The sequence below is a fragment of the Apodemus sylvaticus genome, chromosome 5, assembly GCF_947179515.1.
Source record: "Apodemus sylvaticus chromosome 5, mApoSyl1.1, whole genome shotgun sequence".
In the NCBI taxonomy this organism is placed as follows: domain Eukaryota; kingdom Metazoa; phylum Chordata; class Mammalia; order Rodentia; family Muridae; genus Apodemus; species Apodemus sylvaticus.
The window spans coordinates 52,640,882-52,665,503 of record NC_067476.1 but is presented as its reverse complement, the minus strand read 5'-3'; the positions used below and the strand labels follow the sequence as shown (position 1 = coordinate 52,665,503).

General features: G+C 41.5%; 1 protein-coding gene across 3 annotated transcripts in view; it reads right to left on the bottom strand.

Annotated features, from left to right (window-relative positions):
• Map3k20 (mitogen-activated protein kinase kinase kinase 20) overlaps positions 1 to 24,622 on the bottom strand; it is a 160,062-nt gene that overhangs the window by 80,982 nt on the left and 54,458 nt on the right. For all 3 annotated transcript variants that reach the window (XM_052182694.1, XM_052182696.1, XM_052182697.1), the window contains exons 3-4: positions 11,111 to 11,198; positions 1,656 to 1,757 (exon numbers count right to left, since the gene is read on the bottom strand). In XM_052182694.1, the coding sequence (XP_052038654.1) occupies positions 1,656 to 1,757; positions 11,111 to 11,198 (190 nt within the window). The remainder of the gene's footprint in view (positions 1 to 1,655; positions 1,758 to 11,110; positions 11,199 to 24,622) is intronic.

Sequence of the window (24,622 nt, the reverse complement as noted above, 5' to 3'; positions counted from 1 at the left end):
ACACTCACAGCTGCTCCGTGGGTCCTACGGACACTCACAGGTGCTCCGTGTGTGCTACGGACACTCACAGGTGCTCCGTGTGTGCTACGGACACTCACAGGTGCTCCGTGTGTGCTACGGACACTCACAAGTGCTCCGTGGGCGCTACAGACACTCACAGGTGCTTCGTGTGTGCTACGGACACTCACAGGTGCTCCATGTGTGCTACGGACACTCAAAGGTGCACCGTGGGTCCTACGGACACTCACAGGTGCTCCGTGGGTGCTACGGACACTCACAGGTGCTCCGTGGGTGCTACGGACACTCACAGGTGCTCCGTGGGTCCTATAGACACTCACAGGTGCTCCGTGTGTGCTACGGACACTCAAAGGTGCACCGTGGGTCCTACGGACACTCACAAGTGCTCCGTGGGTCCTATAGACACTCACAGGTGCTCCATGTGTGCTACGGACACTCAAAGGTGCCCCGTGGGTGCTACGGACACCCAGGTGCCCCGTGGGTCCTACGGACACTCACAGGTGCTCCGTGGGTGCTACGGACACTCACAGGTGCTCCGTGGGTCCTATGGTCTTGCAGATACGTGACAATAATATTACATAAAAGCATCTCAAGAACATGGGATGTTAAGACATGTTTATGATGTCCGATGAATGAATTCATAGCTAAGTTCATCATTGCAGCTCGAGAATTAAGTATCCCATCCAAACATCTCACGGGAAGCAACTGGTAGCATTAGTTTAAAACTTAGTTTCCTTTATTTTACTTTTTCTGTTTGAGGAATTTGGTGGGTGCTGGTTAATCTTTACCTTTGCCATGAAAGCAAAATATAAGCAGCTTTCCTTATTGAAGGGTAATCGACACTACATATTTGCTTTGTAAGAGATATCTGTAGGAAGAGAGTGTTCTGATAAACGGTGTTAACTACCCAGCTAACGTGCCAACCATTTCTGCCCAGAAGATCCTAGACTACAACCGTGACAGCCGCAGCCAGTTCTTAGAGAAAGGCGCTTCTAAGGCATTTCAGATAGTTCTGACTAAAACTTCAAACTGCCCAGGTAGTGCAAAGGAGGAGAAAAATTAATAGAATTAGAATTGCATTATCTATGCAGGAATTTCTGGGGAGGAGGAAGAATCAGGAACCTGGCTTGGGATTTTATATTCTTAGAATATTTAAGTTTCAAGGGGGATATCTGAGTTCTATTACATATAAAATAAAGTCTGAGCTACTTTGCATGCAGGCCTGTGGTTACTATTTTACATTACTGTGCATTCAAAACAGACAGGCCCAATCCTACCATAAGCCACATTTTAGACACCTATGGAGAGACTTTTTGGACAAGAGAACCACAAGCTTTCCATTTAATATGGCAAGTGAGTTTGTTAATTACAGTATCACAAAACAGCAAAAATCTCTGCCCTGAAATTTACTTTGTAAAATTTGATTTTGGGGGAGGGGAATGAAGAAAACAGAGAAAGACAGGGAATTTAACAATGGAAAGGCAATAACCTAAAATATCTGTACAGTGAGTTGAAATTTTTTACTAAATTTGATCTATGTCTGTAGACACAGACTATAAAACTTGCGACAGAGTACCCCAGGTCAGTGGGGAGACACTGGCAGCTCTGAGGGCACACGGCACAGCAAGCAGCCTTACCTTTGGCTACGTCGGTGGCCCAGGTCATGATGTGCTCCATGTCCATTTCTTCACTCCTGTTGCTGTTAATGTAATCATACAGGGAGCCCAGGGAGGCATATTCTGTTTTAAAAGGAATGAGTACACAATCAGTCGTGCTTCAGAAACTAGACATCATGTTGTCACTGAGAAGACATGCTAACAAACTTAAGAAAAGATATTAAGATTATGTAAGAACTGCCTTTGTCATAGTGTCTATTCACAGTAACAGAACAGTGACTAAAGCAGGTTTATTCTTTTTCTCCAACTTGATGCCTATCTCTTTCTCTTGCCTGAGTAGACAGTCAGGAGCCTTCGTACCTTGCTGGATAAATACGGTAAGCACAGAACTCATCTTGAGCCCAGCCTTGGGGAAACAACTTTGCAATCATTAAGTATGATGTTAGCTACTGATTTTTGTAGATGCTATTTATTGAGAAAATTCCTTTCTATTTCTAGTCTGCAGAGATTTACCATTATCAGTGGGTGTCATAGTCTCTCAAGCGCCTTCTCTAAGGATGGGGATATAGCTCAGAGACAGGGTACTGCTAGCATGCCCGAGGACTTATGCTCAACCCTACTACACAGAAACGCCAACAACAATCAAAGGCTTCTTCTGTATCTTTTGAAATGTTCATATTTCAAGTTTTAGTCTCTTAACTTTTTTACTGTTATTGTACCTTATATTAACTGATTTCAGATGCTAAGTCAACACCTTGCATTTCTGGAAAAGATCCCATTGGTCACAGAGTACAATCTTTTATTAATTGTCTTTTTAATTTAATTAAAATAAAATGACAGCATTTCCTCTCCCCTCCCTTCTACCCTTCTTATGTGTGACCTTTCTCCACAACTCACAGCTCTCGCTCCTCTAACCATCGCTCTATATACACCCAAGTGAATAAACACAGAAATACAACAGTGCTGGCCACTCTTACTAGCTAACCAATCAGCGAACTCATCCCTGGGAAAGACCGAGTGTTCCTCCCTCAGCAGCTGCTAACTGCTTGAAACTCTTCATCCAGGGGTGCAGGCAGTGAGGTTCCCCTCATCTCTCTTGCGGTGTCAACTGTTGGAATTGTTCGGGTCTTACTTAGGCAGCCCTGCCATGGAATACACTCTATCAATATGTGGCTGGATTTGTTATGCTACTATGGCTACGGAGTTTACATTGCATGCATGAGGGGAACTGACCTGTAGTTTCCCAGTCATGGCTTGGTGTGGCTTTGGGGTAGAAATAATACTGGCCTTATAGCCTTCTGACCTCTGTCTTCAGGAAGAGTATGGAGAAGAAGGGTTGATATTATTTTTTCTATAAGTATATGACAGAATTCACTAGGTAAAATAATCGTCTTTTCTCTGTGGAAATATTTTAAACTAAAAACTTAATTTAAGTTTTTCTTATACATACAATCAGATTTTTCTTGAAGTGAGTTTTGTTGTTTTATTTTGTTTATTTAAGACAGGGCCTCAGGTAGTCCAGGTTAGACTCAAACTTGCTGCATAGCTAAAGCTAGCCTGAACTCTTGATACTCCTGCTTGCATCTCTAAGTGCTGACATCATTACAAAAGCCCAGCTCTTGAAGTCAGTTTAGATCACTGTATCACTTTAGGAGATGGCTGAGTGCATACACACAGTCTAATTTATTAGCACAGAGGCTTTTACCACCCACTGCCATCTTCTGCAGGTCCCTTAGGAATCAAAGCATTTTCTTCTCTCCATACATGTCTTTCTCCTCTTAGTGGATCTGGCTAAGGATTCATCGGCTTTACTGACTGTTGAGAACCAAGCCTTCTGCTGAGCTCCCTGCCATCCCATCTCCTGCTTTACTTCAGCATTCTAACATCTCAGCTTTTCTCTTCCACGGCTTACTTTGGTCTTTGGTCCAGAGACTACACATTCCCTGCTCAGCGCTACACTCCAGAGTTCTGGCGTGTTTACATTTTATTTTCTTCTAGTTCAAATGTTAAGATCCACTGTGGTTTCTTTAGGCATTTAGAAGCATGCTATTTAGTTTTCAAATACTTGGTGCTGTTTTTCACCATGTTCTTCGGTCGCCCATTCCTAACACATTGCATGGTTGAAGAAGATGCATTAAATATTATCAATTACTTTTGATAAAATGAATATTATTTAATGGCCTCCCTTATGCCTTTGTTGGATGGTGTGCTATGTGTATGAGTTAGGGTAAGTTGGTTGAGGATGTTCTTCAACTTCTGTTTAGTTATTATACTAATTATTGAAAATAACTTTGAAATTAATTAGTATTAAAGTGTAATGTCATTGTTATATTAGTATATTGACCCCTTTATCATTATAAAATGGCCTCATTTGTTTCTTGTATTATATGAAGTCTATATTGTATGAAATTAGTATAGAAACTCCAGTTTTCCAGTGGGTATTACTGGTATAGAATATCCCTCTTTCATCTCATTTTTGACTTGTGTCTTTGATGCTAAGATATCAATAATATAATATGTGTATTGTAGACAGTGTATACTTCAACCCTGCTTTGTCATCTTATCTGAGAAATCTCTTCCTTTTGATTGGAATATTAAGATTACCCATATTTAGTGTAATTAATGACACAATTGGGTTGACATTTGGCATATTTTGTCTCCTGTCCTCAGTCAGATGTTCCTTTCTTACTGTATCCTAATATATTATTTTACTTCATTGATTTCTTTAGAGATTTATTTTCAAAGTTGTGTTTGTGTGTGTGTGTGTGTGTGTGCGCGCACCTTTGTGTGGATATGTATGCATGAAGAGGCCAGAGGTGTTAGATACAAGACTGGAGATGAAGTTACAGTCGTTATGGGCTGTCTGAGATGGGCGCTGGGAGCTGAGCTGAAATCCTTTGCATGAGTAGTACGCATGTTCTTTTTATACAGGCTCTCATTACATATCCTTGGCTGGCCTCACATTCACAGAGATCTGCTTGCCTAGCCTCGAGTGCTGGGATTAAAGGCCTGCATCACCACATCAGGCTCATAACTGATGAACTGTCTCTCTACAGCACTCTTGAGTTTTTCTTTAAATAGGATCTCCCTATACAGCTCATGCTAGTCTCAAACTCACAGTGGTACACTTCAGCTTCCTGCGGCCTGGGATTAAAGATTTCTGCCACTTTTAATTAATGTGTTTTTAATTTCTTGAGTGATTTTTTTTCATGGTGACTCAAGGAATGATAAAACACATTTTATAGCCCAATAACTTCAGATTACTAATATAAAATGTTTTATATACTTTTCTCCACTATGACCATTTCTCCCTGATCTTTTATACTATTATTATAATATGATAAATCTGTATAAATCTCAACAAAGCATTTATTGCTTTATAAAAATTTTAAACATGTTATAGAAATGAAAATGAAAATAGATTTCAAGAATATTTATGTCACATTTTTACCATTTCTCTACCCATGAATTCTTTCCTTAAATTTTGGTTATGAGTGTCTTCTGTCAGCACAAAGGACTTCTCTTTGATATTGCTTTCAACTGTTGCTTGGTTTCTTAGGACGGCCCACACTGAAGACCTCTTTTGCTAACTACATGTTCTAAGCTATTCCCCCGGTTATATTTTATAAAGCAATTCTACTTGCTATAAGCTCACTCATTCGCTGTCCAAGAATATTTTATAGTTATCTCACCATCAAAAGACCTTTGTTTTTCCTTGATACAGTCTTTTCTTTTAGCAGGTACATATCATTTATTCCCAGGTGGCCTCCATTATTGGACATGAGAGTCAACGCTGATCATAATGTCTTTGATCTGGATGTGAGCCATTTCCCTACCTGCATCCATGACTTTCACTTTGGCTTACCAATGGTCTGACCATGGTTTGGGTGTGTGCTCTCTGGCAGTTCATGTTAGATAGCTTTAAATCTGTGGGTAGCAAAGCTAATATCTTCTCCACCAAGGGAGTGACCTCTTCTGCCATTTTTGGTGTTCCTCTGGGAACTGAAGACTCACCATATGGCACTATGCCCATCCATCACTTAATATTTTCCTAGCAGGTAGCTTACTGAGCTTCAGTGTAAAATATTTGTTTTAATTCTTTTGTGTGTGTGAGAGAAAAGCTCGTCATCTTATTGTCTTCATAACACACCCAGCTTAGACCTGGCCTCATGGCCCCCTCTCTCTTCCTGTGACTCCTCCTTCACATGCTCACCTTCTTCACCAGCCGCCCTTCCCTCAGCTCCACACTGGGCTTGGCACGCTCGAGTCTCAGCACAGCTGTCTTTGCAGTTTTAGCCATTCTGCAGAAAGCAGGCTTAGTGTGACCTATATGGTCACTGTTTCCTGTGCTAACACAGTTCTCCCTGGGCACACAGAACCCTTGCCCTTCTGTTACTTCGTCACTCTGTGGGGTTCCTCCTTGCCACAGTGTCCAGTCCACTTTAGAAATGGTTACTATGCTCACAGGAGCGACACTGGCACATAAAGCAGTTTAAGTCTTTTTAAAAAGTCATTAACACATTAAGCAAATATGTCCTTTGATTTCTAAGGTGTCTTTTTGTTTGTTTGTTTTATGGTAATGATAGCAGGCTCTGAAAATGCAAACATATACAGGCATCCCTTAGAATCCTTAGGGGACTGAGTTCCCCATCTAGGCACCTCAATCTATGGATTCTTAGGTCTCTTCTATAAATAACAGTGTTTGTACATGCACGTGCGCGCGCGCGCGCGCGCACACACACACACACAGAAAGATAGACACACACTTACACACTGTTCTGTAAACAAATATGTTTTTTAAATTGAAACATTTTAAAATTTCAGATGCTGCAAAATTCACACACCTTCATTAGGAAATGCCCTTTGTTTGTGGTACAGTCGCTTCTTGCTGGTCATATGCATTGTGGCGGTTTCTGAGCAGCAGCAATACTCGCCATACTGAACAGCAGCAACAGCAAACCATGCTCCCCATTCAGTCACAAGGCTCACAAAGGGAGCCTCTCATAGTCTACAGTGTACTGTGTATGTTTACTGTATGTTATGTAAGTGTACTGTTTATGCTATAATGTTTAGTAGGTTAGGTGCACATTTGCCTCAGAGAATCACAATTTATGGTAGGCTTACTGAGACCTGAGCCCACGATAAGTAGAGGAGCACGTGGACTTAGAATCAGCAAATAGAGGTTATATTGTATTGCTTTCCATCTCCCTCTTTCCTTCTCTTTCTTTCTCTTCTTAGTTGGTTAAATTCACGAATGGGGAATGTTTATATGTGGAGGACCCAGTGTACTGTTGTTGAAACAAATATCATTATCATGACATTTCTTTATAATAAAGTACCATCAAGATGAACCTCAGTTTAGATGATGACCAGCAGAACAAATGAATTTTGGTAAATTCAAAATATAACAGATAGGTCTGCTATCTGTTATAAAATGCGACATTTGTCTTTAACTGGCTAATAAGGACTAGGCAGCATCAGAATATGCAAATTGGATATATCTATGATTGAAGTAAATCAAGTCAAGCTAAAGGAGATGAGTTTGGGCATTTAATGTATTCTGTGGTTGAACAGAATGAGGACTTGGGTCTGTTGACAATCCATGCAGAGCTAGTATATTCTCTTGATGCAATAGGATGAAGTAATACGGACACACAATAAACAAGGGGTGCAATCAGCCACTGAGCCCAAATAAGCAATTCTCTATACTTCCGGTATTCTAAATTATGTTTCCTCTGGAACACTGGGACCAAGTCTGATACCCTTCCATCACTCCCGAATTACCAGACCTTCCAATAGGATGTTCCTCTGATATGGCTCGCCATGAATGAGTCATGTGTTCTAGCACCTAATCACTCTGCTTTCCTGTCTCAGGGGTTTACATTAATACTATTAGAGTATTAATAGGTTTCCAAGGGGCTGGAGAGGTGGCTCAGTGGTTAAGAGCACTGGCTCCTCTTCCAGAGGACCCAGGTTCAATTCCCAATACCCACATGGCATCTCACAACTGCTTGTGACTCTAGATCCAGGAAAACACAAAAATGTTTCCAAGGACAAAAACCAACCAACAAAACAAAACCCACGCATTATCCTATCCTTTCTTTTGACCTTAGATATTCCATTGCGTTATAGATTTCCAGAGAGAAGGGAATTAAAGGGAAAAAATTGACAGTTGAGCAGTCCTGCAAATATATGATGAAAATGCCTACAAATGCACATGCAGTCATATGCACAGACACTCCCAGAGAGGATTCCTTCATTCACACAAATGCACATGCAGACATATGCACAGACACTCCCAGAGAGGATTCCTTCATTCACACAAATGCACATGCAGACATATGCACAGACACTCCCAGAGAGGATTCCTTCATTCACACAAATGCACATGCAGACGTACCCACAGACACTCCCAGAGAGTGATTCCTTCATTCACACAAATACACATGCAGACGTATGCACAGACACTCCCAGAGAGGATTCCTTCATTCACACAAGGTATTCAGACTCAGAGGGAATCTCAGTGATTTACTCAACTCTGCTTTTGTAGAGTTGGAACAAGAACTCACATCTTCCAACTTGCATTGCAGTTTTTGTCTTCTCTATCTCTCTGATAAATCATTCTTTCAAATGCAATCGACGGCAGTTGCCTGCTCTAACAACCTTTTCTTTCTTTCTTTCTTTTTTAAGACTTATTTACTTATTTATTATATGTAAGTACACTCTAGCTATCTTCAGACACTCCAGAAAAGGGAATCAGATCTCTATGGATGGTTGTGAGCCACCATGTGGTTGCTGGGATTTGAACTCAGGACCTTTGGAAGAGCAGTCAGTGCTCTTAACTATTGAGCCATCTCTCCAGTTCTCTAACAACCTTTTCAATTAACAAAAATCTCAAGCTGAGTGAACTCAAGCCATTCAAACTTCTCTCGGAGACTCCAACATCTGAAACACCATGAGGGTCACACAATGATGAGTGAGCCCCCAGCTGGGCATGGCTGGTTCGTGTACTGCTACCCACACACTGAGGAGGATTCATCCTAATACTGTGGAAGGTTGGCTTAAGGGGCTTGAATAAACAAATGTTTAGCAGAAACTAAATTTCTAGGTATAAAGATAACCGTATTAAGGTGATATGCTTTCAAGCAACAAAATTGGCTAAGTAGCCTCTTAAGTCCTCAACCTCACAGGTTCAAGAAGAAAGCTAGAAATATATGATTTTCTATTACATCATGATTCTGGACGTACTTAATGTTAACAGTTGCTTACTTATTGACTTACAGACAGAAATAAATAAGGGAACAGGCCTCTCTAACCTGAGAATTTGAGTAGGTAAGGTTCTAAGGTTCTAAGGAGAAACACCTGCACAAGGGAGGCACAGAACAAAGCCAGGCCCATCAGAGAAGCAAGCAAAGAAAATCAAACCGCCTCGGGACTAACGGGTCTATTGAACGCAGTGGCTCAGACTGGCGCAGGCTTTCACACGTCACACTTTCCAGGGCACTGACAGTAAAATTGTGGAAAGGGATTCACATCTCTTCTCGATCCTCACCTCAGGAAACTGGAAAAACTCGCCTGCATAGCCTTGTGCTAGTTAGGGTGTGGTTTTTATTTTATGTTTATTATTTTTATTTTTTATTTTTGTCATAACCTAGAACTCTCTATCTGGGAAGAGGAATGTCAATTGAGAAAATGCCCCAATCAGATCATATGTAGGCAAGTCTGTAGGGCATTTTCTTCATGACTGATGTGGGCAGACTCAGCCCATAGCTGGGCAGTGCCACCCCTGGGCGGGTTGCCATAGGGTGTATATGAAAGCAAACTGAGAAAGCAATGAGAAGCAAACCAAATGTCACCCTTCCATGGCCTCCGCCTCAGTTCCTGCCTCCAGGTTCCTGCCCTGACTTCTCTGCATGATGAACTCTAATCTTCAAGGTAAAATAAACCCATTCCTCCCCCAGGTGCTTTTGGTCACGGTGTTTATCACAGCAACAGAACTAAGGCAAGCCCATTGATTTGGTTCAGTTAAGCTCCCCTTCTCCATGCATTAAACTGCAAAGGAATAAAAGAAACTGCCATTTCTAATCTCATTAGTAGACAGGAACAATATATGCTTGTTAAAAATGTCAGCTACAAGCCAGGGCCAGGAACCTGGATTCAGACCTATACGGTGAACCTAACTAGCCAAAAATAAGCTCAGTGCACTTGGGAAAGGGAGGTGACTGGAGACTGAGTCGGATAAAAACTTAACATTGAACCAGAAACCTGACAGCAAAGGTGTGGCCTGGCTCATCCACGGCAGCAGGGCCTGTCCTGGGGTCTGCACATTACGTGGCATACACGTTCAAGATACACATTGCCAGCCACCCACACTGGTCCAGAGCAAAGACTGTAGATTGGGGATACAAATCCCTCTACCCAATGAGGACGTAAAAAATGCTACAAGGGCAGAGCACATCAGCCACTAGACCATCAAAGCAGCCTGACCCTGTGAGGAACCAGATGCCCTTCCAAAACCTGGAGAAGGACCGCGTGAGGCGTCTATGCCACTCCGGGTCTGCTGCCTGCTGGGTGACCATGTAGCAAAGGTAAACTTAGAGTTTCAGCTTCTGTCTCATAAGATAGAATTATTTTGTTGACTTTGTATGGTTTTTTTAAATAAGAAATTTATAAGCACCCACACAGTTCTTTCTATTATGAGTGCTTTGTTGTTTTTCTCTAAAGATAATCCAAAGTCCCTGCCATTACAGTGCAGGAAAAGAGGGCAAATTCCTGAAGGTTTTCTCACTTGGTTTTTATTGGAGTTGAAGAGTTGTTCATGTTAAACCCAGCATTACAGAGGCAGTGGACCTAACCTTCCCCACTAGGATGTACAAATTTAAGTGTAAAGTGTTTTAAAAATCTGTGCCTTTTTAGTTTCTTGTGGCGAAAATTTCCATGTGTTCATTTTCATTGTCAGAAAAGGTATTTCCATCAGCTGAAAAATTCCTGCTCAAAATTACATGATAACTTAGCTCAAGGTCATTATTAGTGCAGATGACCAGACCTGAAAAATATGGTCGTCACATGAGAGACCTGAATAAAGGGCTCTAAGGGAGTAGAACGGACTGCAAGAATTACAACATGAACATCTCAAGAAATCTTAATTTACAAAAGGTCACAGAGTTACAAAAAACATCGCTCACTTCATCTAATTAAATGAAATTTTAGTTAAACGGCACCTTATGTATTGGCAATGCAGCTGCAGGTGCATTTGAACAGCATCTACACAGGTATAATTAGCCACAATTAAACATGGGTAGAGGTGGAAACACCATTCTTAATTATATTGATATAATCAGTTTTATTAATGCTTTATGGCAACAAAAGTGACGCCTGACAGTAGCATGCAACCCGCCACAGAAGTGAATGGTAAGCATCTGGAGGAACAGAAGCCGGGCAGTGGGGAGGAAGACAGGTCAACAGGGCACACCTACCTGTGACAATGCCATAGTTGGGAGGTTCCAGAATCACTCCATAAAACTGGATGATGTTCCTGTGACTGAGGACGCTCAGGATTTCTGCCTGTACAAAAATCAAATGCAAAATGTGTAAGCTGCCACATAGGTGATGAGTCTTCCTATGCAGGCTTGAGTCTCTCCCCTTCTCTTACATTACAAAGACATCTACGCACTCAACAAGCAGGCGATGTTGACAAGACTGCCTGTGGAACCATGCCCCAAAGTCTAAGACTTCCTAGAAAGGCACAGCAACAAGAGTGAGTTGGTCTCACTGCCACTAAGACCACGTGACAGCCACAGAGGCTAAAGATGCAGAAAGCATATTTATTTTCAATGAAAGCCTTTTTTCTATAGCTAAATATATTTTTCTATATAATATATCTCTTTGCGGGCAGGGGTGCAGAAAGCCCAGGCTTTTATCAGTTGAGGGTGAAAATCAAGCTAGAGGTATTTAAGCACTAAGAAAGAGGCTCCTTCCTAAGATGCGACCCTTTGATGCAGTTCTTCATATTGTGGAGCCCCCCCCCAGCACAGAATTATTTTATTGCTATTTCATAATTGTAATTTTGCTACTGTTATGAATCATAGTGTAAATATTTGATATATAGGATGTCTTATGTGTGACCTCCAAAGCGGTCACAACCCACAGGTTGAGAACTGCTGCACTGATGTTATAGATTTGCTTACATTCTGTTATTTATATCATCCCCTTTTATAGTGATTTTCCAATAAGTAAATAAAGATACATTATTGCTGTCCTTGCATGGAAACATAGATTCCTGATATATTGTTACAGTTTGAAATGTATTAATACTAGAAAGCTTCCCAAGAGTGGCATGGCAAAAAAAACAAGTTATATTTATTAAATTTAACTTTTAAGATTAAAAATATGCCATAGTAAATATTTGTTAATAGCTAAAAATGGATATTGTGTGTGCTGGATAGTTCTGCGTCAACTGGATACAAGCTACAGTTATCTGAAAGCAGGGAACCTCAACTGGAAACTATGCTTCTATGAGGTCTAACTGTAGGGCTGATGGGAGAGGACTCAGCCCATTGTGGGTGGGACCATCCCTGGGCTGGTGGTCCTGGGTTCTACAGGGAAGCAAGCTGAGCAAGCCAGTAAGCAGCACTCCTCCATGGCCTCTGTATCAGCTCCTGCCTCCATGTTTGTTCCCTAAGTGAGTTCCTGTCCTGACTTCTCTCAGTGATGGACTATGGTCTGGAAGTGTAAGCTGAAATAAACCCTTTCCTCCCTTGTTTTGGTCATGGTGCTTCATTACAGTGAAAATAACTCTAACTAGACATAAATTGGTACCAGGATTGTGGGTTATTCCTGTAACAGACCTAACCATGTTGGGATTTGTGTGTGTGTGTGTGTCTGTGTGTCTGTGTGTCTGTGTGTCTCTGTGTGTCTCTCTGTGTGTATGTCTGTGTATGGAAGGACTTTGGAGCTCTGGGCAGGAGAGCCATTGAGTGTTCAATGCTTTGTGAGCTGCAGTGTGGGAGATGGAAAGATGGGCGTGTTGAGGGCAATGCGGAGGATGGGTGCCTGCACTATGAAGTCTCAAAGGAAAGTTTAAAGACTATTGGGGCCATTTGTAATTTTGAATTGGGATTCTGTGGTTCTGGTAGCTGGGGCTGAGGAACTGGAGCTGGCTGTGGTTAAGATACCAGAACTAACTAGGACATTGTTATAGAAATCACATATATTTAAAGTCTCACTACTTTATGGAGATAAACTATCGTTAATCAAGAAATTTAAAATGTAAAGATGCAAAAGTTAGATATAGAAGTCAGAAAAGGCCCTGATGGAATCTGCACATTGTGAATCAGTGTGGGTTTTTGAGTCACATTTATTCCCATAGAGTAAGAGCTGCTATTTCATTAAAAACACAATCTGCGACTAGTAACTAGGTAGGAAATAGAAATTTAGGGTTGGTACAGAGTTAATACAGGCAAGAATAAAATACCAGACGGTTTTATGCTTGCTTGAGTAGCCAATCTCTTCTTTTATTTGAACTACCTGAAAGGGTAACTTGAACTAGATTTCAAAAGAATCTAACAACCCAGGGGACATGCTTGAAATTTGTTCTGCAGCTCACTGTTGAAGTAAATTCTTGAGAGAATTTGGTGGCAGTGCTTCAGCTCTGTCACTGCCCAAGACAAACAAGCACCTTTGTCCCCGAGTCCTCATTCACTTTTCATTCTGTAAACATGCCCTGTGTCTCGCAGCGAACCTTTCAGGTTCTTCTATTGGAAACCTAGCTACTCGGTGCTAGTGACATCATAGTCATAGGAGGAGGATCTTCAAACACCAGTGTTCTAAACCAGCATCTTCCCTAACAACCATCTGTAAACATTCGTCCTTATGGCCACAGATAAGTTCAGTCTTCACCCCTTACCAGGGAAACTTTGTAATGGACAGAGATGGCTACAGAAAAGCATAACCTGTCAAAGTGCAGAGTTGTGGAGCCTACACCCAATGGATATATCTTCAAAACACTCAAACCTAAGGCTCAGGGAACTGCAGGATAGGGGGCAGAAAGATTGTGAGAGCCAGAGGTTCAGGGAATTTGCTGTAAGATTGTGTCTTCTAGTAATGTCAGAAGTCATAGCCAGCAAGTTTCAACATGACTGCCTAAAGGTGAGCCAAACAAGGATGACAACAGATATGCCACAGTGGGTGGGGAAAGGCCACGAGGCGCAGCCCTACACAAAGATCTGCAGGCAACTAAAGAAGCAGGAGAGATGGCCTTCCCCAGGGAAGGGCACATCAATTTGTAGCCAAATGGCCAGCCCCTAAAACATATGTATAAGTAACATTATATGGACCAACAGGCTATACTTAGTAATATATATATATATATTATATATATATACTGCATATACATATACATATATACATGCAATAACTGCACTATGCATATACATATACATATATACATGCAATAACCATTCATGGGATACGGCCATGAGTTTGAAAAAGAGCTGAGAGAGGTATGTAGGAAAGTTTGAAGGAAAGACACGGGAGAAATGAAAGTACGTTATAATTTCAAAAATTAAGAAAAAGTGATAAGAAGATAGAATCTTACTCAGCTTTAAGCCTTCCCCTGTTCTCTGTCCTATACAGTCTGCCTCTACCTCTAGATACCCCTCTGTAGGTGAGCCACATGCTGTTCTTCACGATGCTGCAGCCACGGCCCCTCTACCGTGCACTGGGATGGAGACCCAGCGATCTGCAGTGGCCTCTTCATGCAAGCTGCCCTTCCTGCACTTGGCCAGCAGCATGTCTGTACACCACAGTGCCCCGGGCCTTGCACCTGGGAGAAGCTTGCAAAGGAGGAGCCCTGGTTTCTCAGTACAGAGTGCTACTTCCCTTCATGACCACATCACCCACAACTATTGCCCTTAGTAGGAGAGTGGAAAGGCAATGGATCAACAGACCTTAAAGTCACTACTACGACAGTATGTGGAGAGCTATGAGGCCAGGCTGCCTACTTCCTTCAGGATAGCCGTAGGCAGATCTTCCCTGCTAACTATTACAGTCTGATCACCAAGGCAAATGAAGCAAAGATCTTCATCTCGATTATAAGATCTGAGGGAGTCAAGTTGCCAGGGGCCTGAATGGACTCAGCCCAGAAGCACGCTGCTTGACTGACTGCATTCATGGTTGGAGCGTTTTCCCAAAATCAAACCTTGGGGAAAAGTGATTCATACATGACAGCAAAATGGAAATATAGCCCCTTGACTTTGGAAACCCTATGTTACAGGAATGACTAACAAAGCAGAAAGGGGGATTTGATCACCCGAGTGTCAGGCACTGGTCACACTTTTGAGTCACTTTGGGCTTAATGAGATCCATTCACAAATTGACAAGCAGTGAGCTCTACAGTTCTATAGATTCTCTTTCCAGTGAGGTTGTCCAGGTATTCAGGGAAATAAGGATGGCTAAATGAACCAGATTCAGGCTCCATAATAGGAATCCTATATTCCTAAAGAGATTTGATGCCATAAAGACTCCTCTCTCTCTCTCTCCTTTTCTTTAGGAAACTAGTGATAGATGCTAAGGAAAGCTAAACAAGCCATGTTTCTGGAGAGCTGACATGAAGTCACACGATGCTTCCATCAGCTGCGTTAGCAGAACTGAGAAGTCTCTGGTTGCTCAATGGTTTTCTTGGGTGGGGTGCTCAGCTGACTCATTATCTGGAGATGGGCCTGGGCCATCTACACTAGGACATGCTTAATTCAGACTGAGGACAGACTAACAGGGCTGAACAGGAGAGTAGCAAGAACCTAATGAAACAAGCAGTGTGAAGGCCTGAGGCTAAAGCAATGTCTCAGATCACAAGACTGCTAAGATATTTACATTCATTGTGCCTGTGACCTGGGTATCACTGGTTAACATGAAAAAATATATATATTAAAACAACCTGTGATCAAATTTGGATGGCCAAAGTACATGTAAAACTCTGGCTTTTGATCACAAGTTACTTTTTGTTGTTGTTTTGGTTTGGTTTTTGGTTTTTTGGAGACAGGGTTTCTCTGTGTAGCCCTGGCTGTCCTGGAACTCTGTAGACCAGGCTGGCCTCAAACTCAGAAATCCACCTGCCTCTGCTTCCCAAGTGCTGGGATTAAAGGCGTGTGTCACCACTGCCCAGCCATAAGTTACTTAACTTGGTCAAAGAGTTGGCCACATTGTGCTAAATTATTGGGGAAAAAATGTTTATTCTCAAAGAAAGCCTTGGGTCTTGCTTTCTTCCTAGAAAATGACTTGGGTGGATGCAACTCCCCGTTTAGTTGTTATATCTGTTCATTTCTGATGATAATTAATAGATTCCTAATATAATTTTCTCATGGAGGAGGTTCTCAATAACTATGCCCTATGAACTGGGCATGGTGTGCTAGCATCTCCTCCTCTGTGGTGGGAGTCTGGCTCTAACACTTAACTGGGGAGGGACTGGCAGAGTTTCATTTTTAATGTCCCCAAAGCTCCACGTGGTAAGTAAAGGCTTAGTCCCTAGCATGTACTACTGGGAGATAAAGAATCTTTAAGAGGTGGGGCCTAGAGGGAAAACTTGCCCCTGAGAAAGAAAATGGGGCCTCAGTCTCTTCCCCATTCGCTGCCTTTGTACCCAGCCATAAAGGCAATGGGCATCCTCTCCCAGCCGTTCCTGCCGTGTGCTATGGGGTCCCAGGCAATAGTCAGTCATGGACTGAAGCCTCTCAAACTGTGAGTCAAGCCAACCTTTCCCCCAGTTTAAGCAGGGTTGTCTTCAGTGTTTGTTACAGTAACAGGAAGTGAACACACAAGGACTCTGAAGAAATGAAGACCCTGAGACCATTCTTCTCACTTGCAACTGGGGAGGAAGTCCCTCCCCAGTTCCAGCAAACACCAGGTGCTTGACTAACGCCAGTGTTTTCTCTGGCGTCTTCCCTGCTCCTTTACGGTCTGCCCATCCGTCATCAGGCAGCCCAGACTTGCAGGTCAATTAACCCATTTCTACCAGCAGTGGACTTCACTGACACAAGTTGTCTGACTTAGTTTCATATACTTATATTTGTTTTTCTATGTTTATTTAAGATTTTACCTAAATACATTTTATTTTCTCATGAGGAAGACACTTTATTGTATTTAAATGTTGTGGAAATTGGGTCTTAGATGGGCATAATATCTCACTTGTCAGGGGCCTAATAAATATTAATAATAAAATCTGATCCCAGGCCTCCCACTTCTGTCTCTTTTTTGTATATTTCTGTTCCTTGATCTCTTTAAGGGATGTCTAGTAAACCTCTGTCTTAGCTCGGTGTTACACATCTGTAATCCTAAGCTACACAGTCAATTCAAGGTCAGCCTAGACTGTATGAAGCCCTGTCTCAAAAACAAACCACAAACCTAAATGAATAAAATATTTAAAAATTTATTAAGATAAAAATTTCTATTAAGAACTGCCTTGCTCAAGTGAATATGAATTTTCAGAGTCCCCAGATCAAAGGCTAACATTTTTTGATTGTCTATTATGAACTAGACTAAGCTTTCATTTTCTCACAACAAACCATGGACTAATCTCGAGTATCATGCTTTCTACAGGGGAAAAAAACCTAAGCAAGGAGACAATTTAAAATCATCAAGGACACAGAGAGTGGCAAAACCAGACTTTGAACACAAGTCATATGATCTCAGAGCCCCACTTATAATCAGCAAATCATAGTGCTTTACCTACAAACCCAATTTGAGAACAGAAAGGAATATGAGTTTATAGAACACCCAGACATTACAAAAGGGCTGGAAGATTCCAGAATCCTCCTGGTTACAAAAGCTCTTAGAGGCTGGGCCGCTGCCTCTGCTGCAACATATTCACACCTTCTTGACATTTGACTGCCTAAGATCAGGTCAGAAAGCAAGATCTAATTCTCCCCAGGCGCTGGGGCATAAGGCCAGCCGGCAACAACTAAATTTACGGCTAATAAAACCCGTTAATTGCACAGCATGAGGCAGCCTCTCTCTATGCAAAAATTACATGGTAGGAATTTTGAGCAACTTCACAATCTGATTAGCTAAGTGCTTTATAATATTACTCTACAGTGCAACAGAGTTTGATTATTTACATCCCATAAGAGAAATGTTTGCCACATTTATTATGGAAATCTACAAAATCACTTAGAAGAGTTTAGGCAAATTTAATTTTAAAATAGTGTGAGAAGTCCCTTAACGTCTTTCACACTCCAATTAGTATCTTGAATACCTGGATATTTCAGTTAAATTAATAGCGACTTTACTCTTTTGATGTTCTAATATCATACTCAGTAACTGAATGGGAAGCATGTTTGATAGCTGTCTTTATTCACTGTAAAACAACAGCAACAAATTCTGCACATATAATCTGTTATTACAGGGTTTAAAGCACTCTATAAAACAGTGCAGGACCAACAGACAGATGCGCCCACCAATAGAGGACCCAGAAATCTACACACCCCACTACAACTGCCTGGCTTCCTAGGAAGGTGACAAAAACATAGATTGGAGGAGAGATAACTTCTTCAACAAATAATGCTGGGGAAACTGGGTTTCCACAAATAGAAGAATGACGTCAGACCCCTCCATCTCTTACCCTGCATGAAAAAGATTCACATATGTACAAAAAATGGACCAAAGCCCAAAACATTGCAACTTGTATTAGAAAAAAATTCAAGACATAGGCACAGTCAAAGGCTTTTAAAAAAGGACTTCAATGGCTCAGGAAATAATTGAAAGAACTGGCAGAAAGGAATCCGTGAGATTCAAAGGCTTCTGCACAGCACAGAGAACAATTAATACAGTAAAGAGGCAATCAACAGAATAGGAGAAAACTTCTGCCAACTAGCTGACAGCAGATTAATATCTAGAATATTTAAAGAAATCAAAAACTTAAACATTAATGAAATCCCCCAAGTCATGCAATTATCTAATCAATCAGTGGGCAAATGAACTGAACTGTTCTCAAAAGAGGAAACTCAGGAGTTGATGGCTCCTGGGTAAAGTGCTTTTTATGCAGAGTTGAAGACTTGAGTTTGGATCTTCATGACCTAGATGAAAGACTCCGCATAGAGGGATGTGACTGTCACCCCACTGCTGGGAAGACAGACACAGAAGACGCTCTGGGGCTTGCTTGCAGTTTGGACCAACTGGTGAGCTCCGGGATTAGTGAGACACCCTAACCCAAAAGTTAAAAAGAAGTGTTTGTGGAAGATACTCAGTGCCAACTTCTGACCTCCACATCCTTGTGCATATACACAGATTCAAGGAGAATACAAAGGACAAATAAATGTATGAGAAAATGTTCAACATCCTTAGTCATCAGCGAAATGAGTATCAAATGTATACTGAGACTCCGTCTCACATCAATCAGAATATCTATCATTAAGAAAATTAATTACAAGAAATGCTTGAGAGGTTACAGGAGAAGAAACTCTTAAACACTGCTACTATGGAAATCAGTATGGAGGAGGGTCTCACAAAGAGCTAAAATTAGAACAATTGTATCACCCGCTACATGTAGTCTATCTCCAGGGAATGTATCCAAGGGATCTAAGTCAACACACTAGGGACACTGGCATATCCATGTTTATCGTGGCACCACTCACAAAGGCCAAGATGTGCAATGTGCAAGCCCATCAGGAGGTGAATGGGGGCCTTTGGGGAAGGGAGATGGCTCAGTGGTTAAGAGCACTTCCTAGGTTCTATTCCCACTACTCACAAGGTGACTCACAACCGCCTGTAACTCTAGTTCCTGGGAACCTGAGATCCTTCTCTGGCTTCTGTGGGTACCAGGTTTGTAGCACACATACAAACTGTAGGCAAACACACATATAGATAAAAATAAATATTTTTTATATGGGGTGAATGGATACAGGATGGAGGAGACAGCTTAGTCAGACAAGTGCTTGAAGCCACAGAACTTGAGCTTGGTCTCTGGAACCCTTGAGAAGAGCTGGGTGGGGTATGGTGGTCATCATACATGCACTTAGGAGGCAGAAAGGCAGATTCCCTGGGCTCACTGGCTAGCCTAGTCAGTGACCAAACAGTCCCCAGTGAGAGAGCCTATCTCAAAACAAATGAAGTACCAAAAGTAACAAGGTGGATAGGTCCTGAGAAAAACACCCACTCTGGACTTGACTCAACCTGCACTACACAGGTTCACGGTTTTATATGCAGAATCTAGATTTTTTAAAAGCTTATGAAAAGTGTGAAGTGTGTGTGTGTGTGTGTGTGTGTGTGTTTGTGTGAGTGTGTGTGTGTGTGTATGTGTGTGTGTGTGAAGTAAGGTATGGAGAACAGGAGAAGAGAGGAATAAAAGAGGATAACAGGGAAGAAAGACAAATGTTTTATGTTCTCTCATATGCAGAGTATAGACCTATATGACACATACACTATATGACATATAAATGTAGAGGGAGCATATGCATATATCTATGAAAGCAGAAGGGTGATTATTTGGGGAGAAAGGGATTGAGGATAAAGAAAGGGTGAATGTGAGCAAAGTGCAATGAGCCACGTATGAAGGGGTCATAATAAAACCTATTATTTCGTATGATAACTTAAGACCTTAAATGAAATTAATAGAATCTTAAGGCTGAAGGAGATTAGATAGCTTCTGATCCTTTGTTCCCTAGTCTTCACCTACGGCCTCCTTAGGTCAACTCCATTAACAGGGAACCTTGATTAATACAGTGGGCATTCTTTAATTAGACCATATGTAAAGTCATAATTTTAGCATAATGATCTCAGCAAAAAGAGCATTTGTGATTGTCCTGAATAATTGGTCTGTTTTTAATCTCATTGTTTCAGTGACTATTTTAACAAATATTAGGCTCCACATTTCAAGTTGGCTGCTGGGAAGGTTAAACAGAAGCTTGTTGCCAACGTCTACAAAGTATACTGAGCCTCATGGGTTTTAATCATGCATTCATGGATCAAGATCATCTGCAGCACTGCTTATTGACTGCACGTGACTCTCAAGACACAGGGACTGCTATGGGAATCTAACCAGAGAATAAAGATGTAACATACTAATCTTTTTTCGCATACATTCAGGCAAACTGAGACATTTAGAAAAATATACAGAAGTAATGAACAGAGCTACGCTGTAAAGGTTCAACATGAGCCCAGGAAGATGGTCGGCTGTGGTGCAGGAGAACATAGATTCTGCTAAGAACCTACTATGCTATGGCATTTGACACACATGTCCCCAACTACAGTTTCATTACTATAATCCTTCTGCAATTCACATATATAGTAACTACTGAGTTTCAAAAGTTGTAAGCTGAGTTCATTCTTATTTGTATGTTACAGTAGCTACCATGCATGGAACATTTCCTATGTATCAGCATGATCAAACCGTTCTGCATGCATTAACTTGTTTGGTCCATGACTTAAGTATTATTATCTTCAGTTTATCACCAAGAAAATAAGTAATAAAGAGATAAACAACCCACACATAACCAGATGGTTAAAACACAAGGAGACCAAGATTCAATCAGAAGGTCTGGCCTCAGAGCTACAAAACATGAGTACAGACTCTGAGAATCACATTGATGCTGGGGCTATACATTTCTGCAACAAAGAGAGTAAACAAACTCCCCTGTGGCTCCACACATATCAAGGTCTTGGATCATAATAAATCTCTAGTTCATTTATTGGGTCTGGGGATGAAAAGCACTACAGAGTAAGAATCAAGAGGCATACTTTCTCATTATTGCTATGCTGCGTGGGTGAGGACACCTGAAGTGAGGTGAGGAGTGAACCATCTAAAGTCTCTTCACACTAATATTCTGACTTGGGTCTGTTCTATTTGCTAATGGCCGGGGCATCTTGGAAGCTCACCAGGTGAGTCTGGTATGCATCCAGGACTTGGAGCCACTGGACTGCAGCCTAGTTGCTCTGGAGTTGGAAAGGACTTGAGCTAAACGTCCATTCAACCAATAATACTCTGCCGTCTTGCTATCTTTAACATGACAACTTTTCTCTTTCTGTGGGAAATAAGAAAGCCACTGTCAACTTGAAACAACTGCACCAAACTCATATGTGAACTTCATGTTGGTATACCTTCTCCTTAATATTAGCTACTAGCAACAGTGAGCAGAGAAAACCTTCCAAAAAAATGTATAGAACTGAACTCAGACATACAGAACATCAGCTAGAACTGCAAATTGTTGAAAAACAAGGTCAAAGAATCATGAGGCAGGTTTAGAGTCCCTAAAGAGACCAGAAAGCTAATGATGACACTAAACCTTGCAGCGCCTCCTGCATCCTGGAGATGCTAAGATGAGGGGTGACCACCAAGGACAGTGGCAAGTGTACACTGGAGCTTTCCAGTGAACCTAGGAGACAAGTCATGTTGCTGCAGATGGCAGAGCCAAAGAGATGGAGCTGTCCAAGCCCATTGGAGCCCAGAGGATTGTGAGGACGTCCCAGATGCAAGACATCGAGGGTTTCATTTACACTACTGGGTGATGGTTTTACCTCACCTGATTGTAACTGTACTCTTGTTCTTCCTTTTTCAAAATAAGTACGTGACTTGTTCTTGATTTTACAGGAGCCTAGTTAAGACACTTCAGATTTTTAAAGAGATGGTTGGTTATTAAAAAAAAAAAAAGGAACTAAACTTTTAAGATTATGTCATGGAGATAAATGAGAAAGGAAAGGATATAGTTAAATAGATATGTAATTGTGTGTCAAGTTAGCAATGGGTCAACTGTGTTGGCTGATATTTTGTGAACTTGACACAAGCAAGGGTCAACTAAGAAGAGGTAACCTCTAATAAGAATATGTCCCCATCACACTGGCCTGTAGGTGGGTGGTGTCATCTTGGGCAGGTAGTCCTGGAGTGTATATAGGAAAGCAAACTGGGCAGCTCATGAGGAGCAAGTCAATAAGCAGTGTTCCTTCATGGTCTAAGCATCAGCACCTGCTTCAGGGTTCCCACCCTGACTTAACCTCAATGGACTGTAATATGAAACAAACTCTTCTTTCTCAAACTGTTTTTAGTCAAGGTGTTTTATCACAGTAATGGAAACCTAAAACACACGGTATCTGTGCTCCTGAGTGAGGTTTCTGCTTCATTGGTTTGATCAAATGTGTCCCCAAAATAAGTAGTATATTATGCATTCAAATACAGAAGGGCTTCTGATTCAAAGTTAACAAGAAATATATCTTTGAGCTATTTTTTCCAGTTGTAAATATAAGTGATGAGCTCTTATTCATCATGAAATGATAAATGTTTAAGGGTATAGAAACACTAATCACCATGGTTTGCTCATTTCACATGTATGTATGAAATGATCACACCATACCCCATAATAACAACTGAAGCATAAGATAAGCCGGGCACAGTTCAGCCAGGAGAGGTGGAGGCAGAAGGATCAAGAGCGCAAGGTCCACCTCATCTACCCAGTGAGTTTGTTCAAGGCCAGCCTAGGCCCAGTCTCAAACTGAATTATCTCATTGTGTGCCTGTGTGTGTGTGTTTGTGTTTGTGTGTGTGTGTGTGTGTGTGTGTGTGTGTGTGCAGATGCACATGTGAAGTGAAAGCCAGATGGTAATAACCTTAGGCGTTATTTCCCAGGCAACATCTACATCTTTTGAGAAAGGGTCTCTCATGGGTCTTAAACACACCAAGTAGATCAGGCTAGGCTGGCCAGTCAGCAAGACCCTGAGATTCACCAGTTTTTGTTTCTCTGGTGCTGAGATTACAAGTGCAACCAGAACTGTTCTTTTTGTGGGGTCTGAGAATCAAACCCAGGTGCTCACAAGCACATTACTGATTGGGTTATTTTCCCAGCTCAGAGAAAATATCATTAACGAACGCCCAGAAGCCATAGGGATATGCAATGACACAGTGCACGGGATACAGAGTCAACAGTCACAGAAGACTGGCCACCTCTAGGGTGGACCAGACACCAACCAACACAGTCAACCTTTCTAAACACTGTGGATACTAAAACTTGTTTTCCTTAGGTCATCATTTTTAAATCATCTTATTTTGTAGGAATTTTAGTCCTCTTCTCCCTACCCCTCAACTCCCTCACTGTTACATCTTCTGCCACTACAGAACATTACTATAAGTTGAAGTTCAGGCTTTATTTAGACTTTCTGGCAGTTCAGGAATCAAACTGAGAGCCTTGCTAGGCATGCATGCTAAGGCAAGGAGGGCTCTAGTACACAGCCACCACTCCAACCCCTTCATTGAGACTTTTAACTATGTTTCCTTAATGTCTTCTTTGTGTTCCAGGATCCTTGTAGCAGTCATTTGTTCTTTATGTCCTCTATCCTCAAAATTGAAAGTTTTGATAAATTTAAATGGATGTGAAAACACTTTTTAATATATGATGTACCTCAAGAGCATGACTTCCTGTTGTCAAACAATAAATAAGTTCAAATTTGCAAAGCATCAGAAAACTCTGATATGTGTTGATCACATTAAACCTAATAAACAAAGATAAATGTACATATTTATTCCTATATTGTGCCTACTTCTACATGTAGGCTTAGATTTTTCAAAATCTTCAAAAACCCCCTTCTAGTCCATTGTCCAAAAGTAGGGAAGAAAACATGGTAAATAGGACAGGGGATGTGGACCTATTTAGAGGTAGTTCTTTGGGTCTTTGGGGAGGTCTCTGTTGTCAGAATACCAAACACATATCAGCAGCGTGCACAGTCCAGCAGAAACTGCCAGGCTTCCACCAAATCTGCATGAGCAAGCGAGAACAACCAGGATCAGCCAGAAGGCATTCAGACGTTCTCTGGTGTGCCTCTCTCAATGAAGTGAAGATCAGCGAAGACACAAGACCACTGAAGCATTGCAACTCTACCTATGCAAGTGTCATGTCCCTGTCTGTTGAGTCCTACTTATGCTCTCTCCAAACATCATGAGTCCTCTCATGGATCTTGCTTTAGGAAGATGTCACATGAGTCTAACACATGACAGAACCAGAAATTTCCACTTCATAT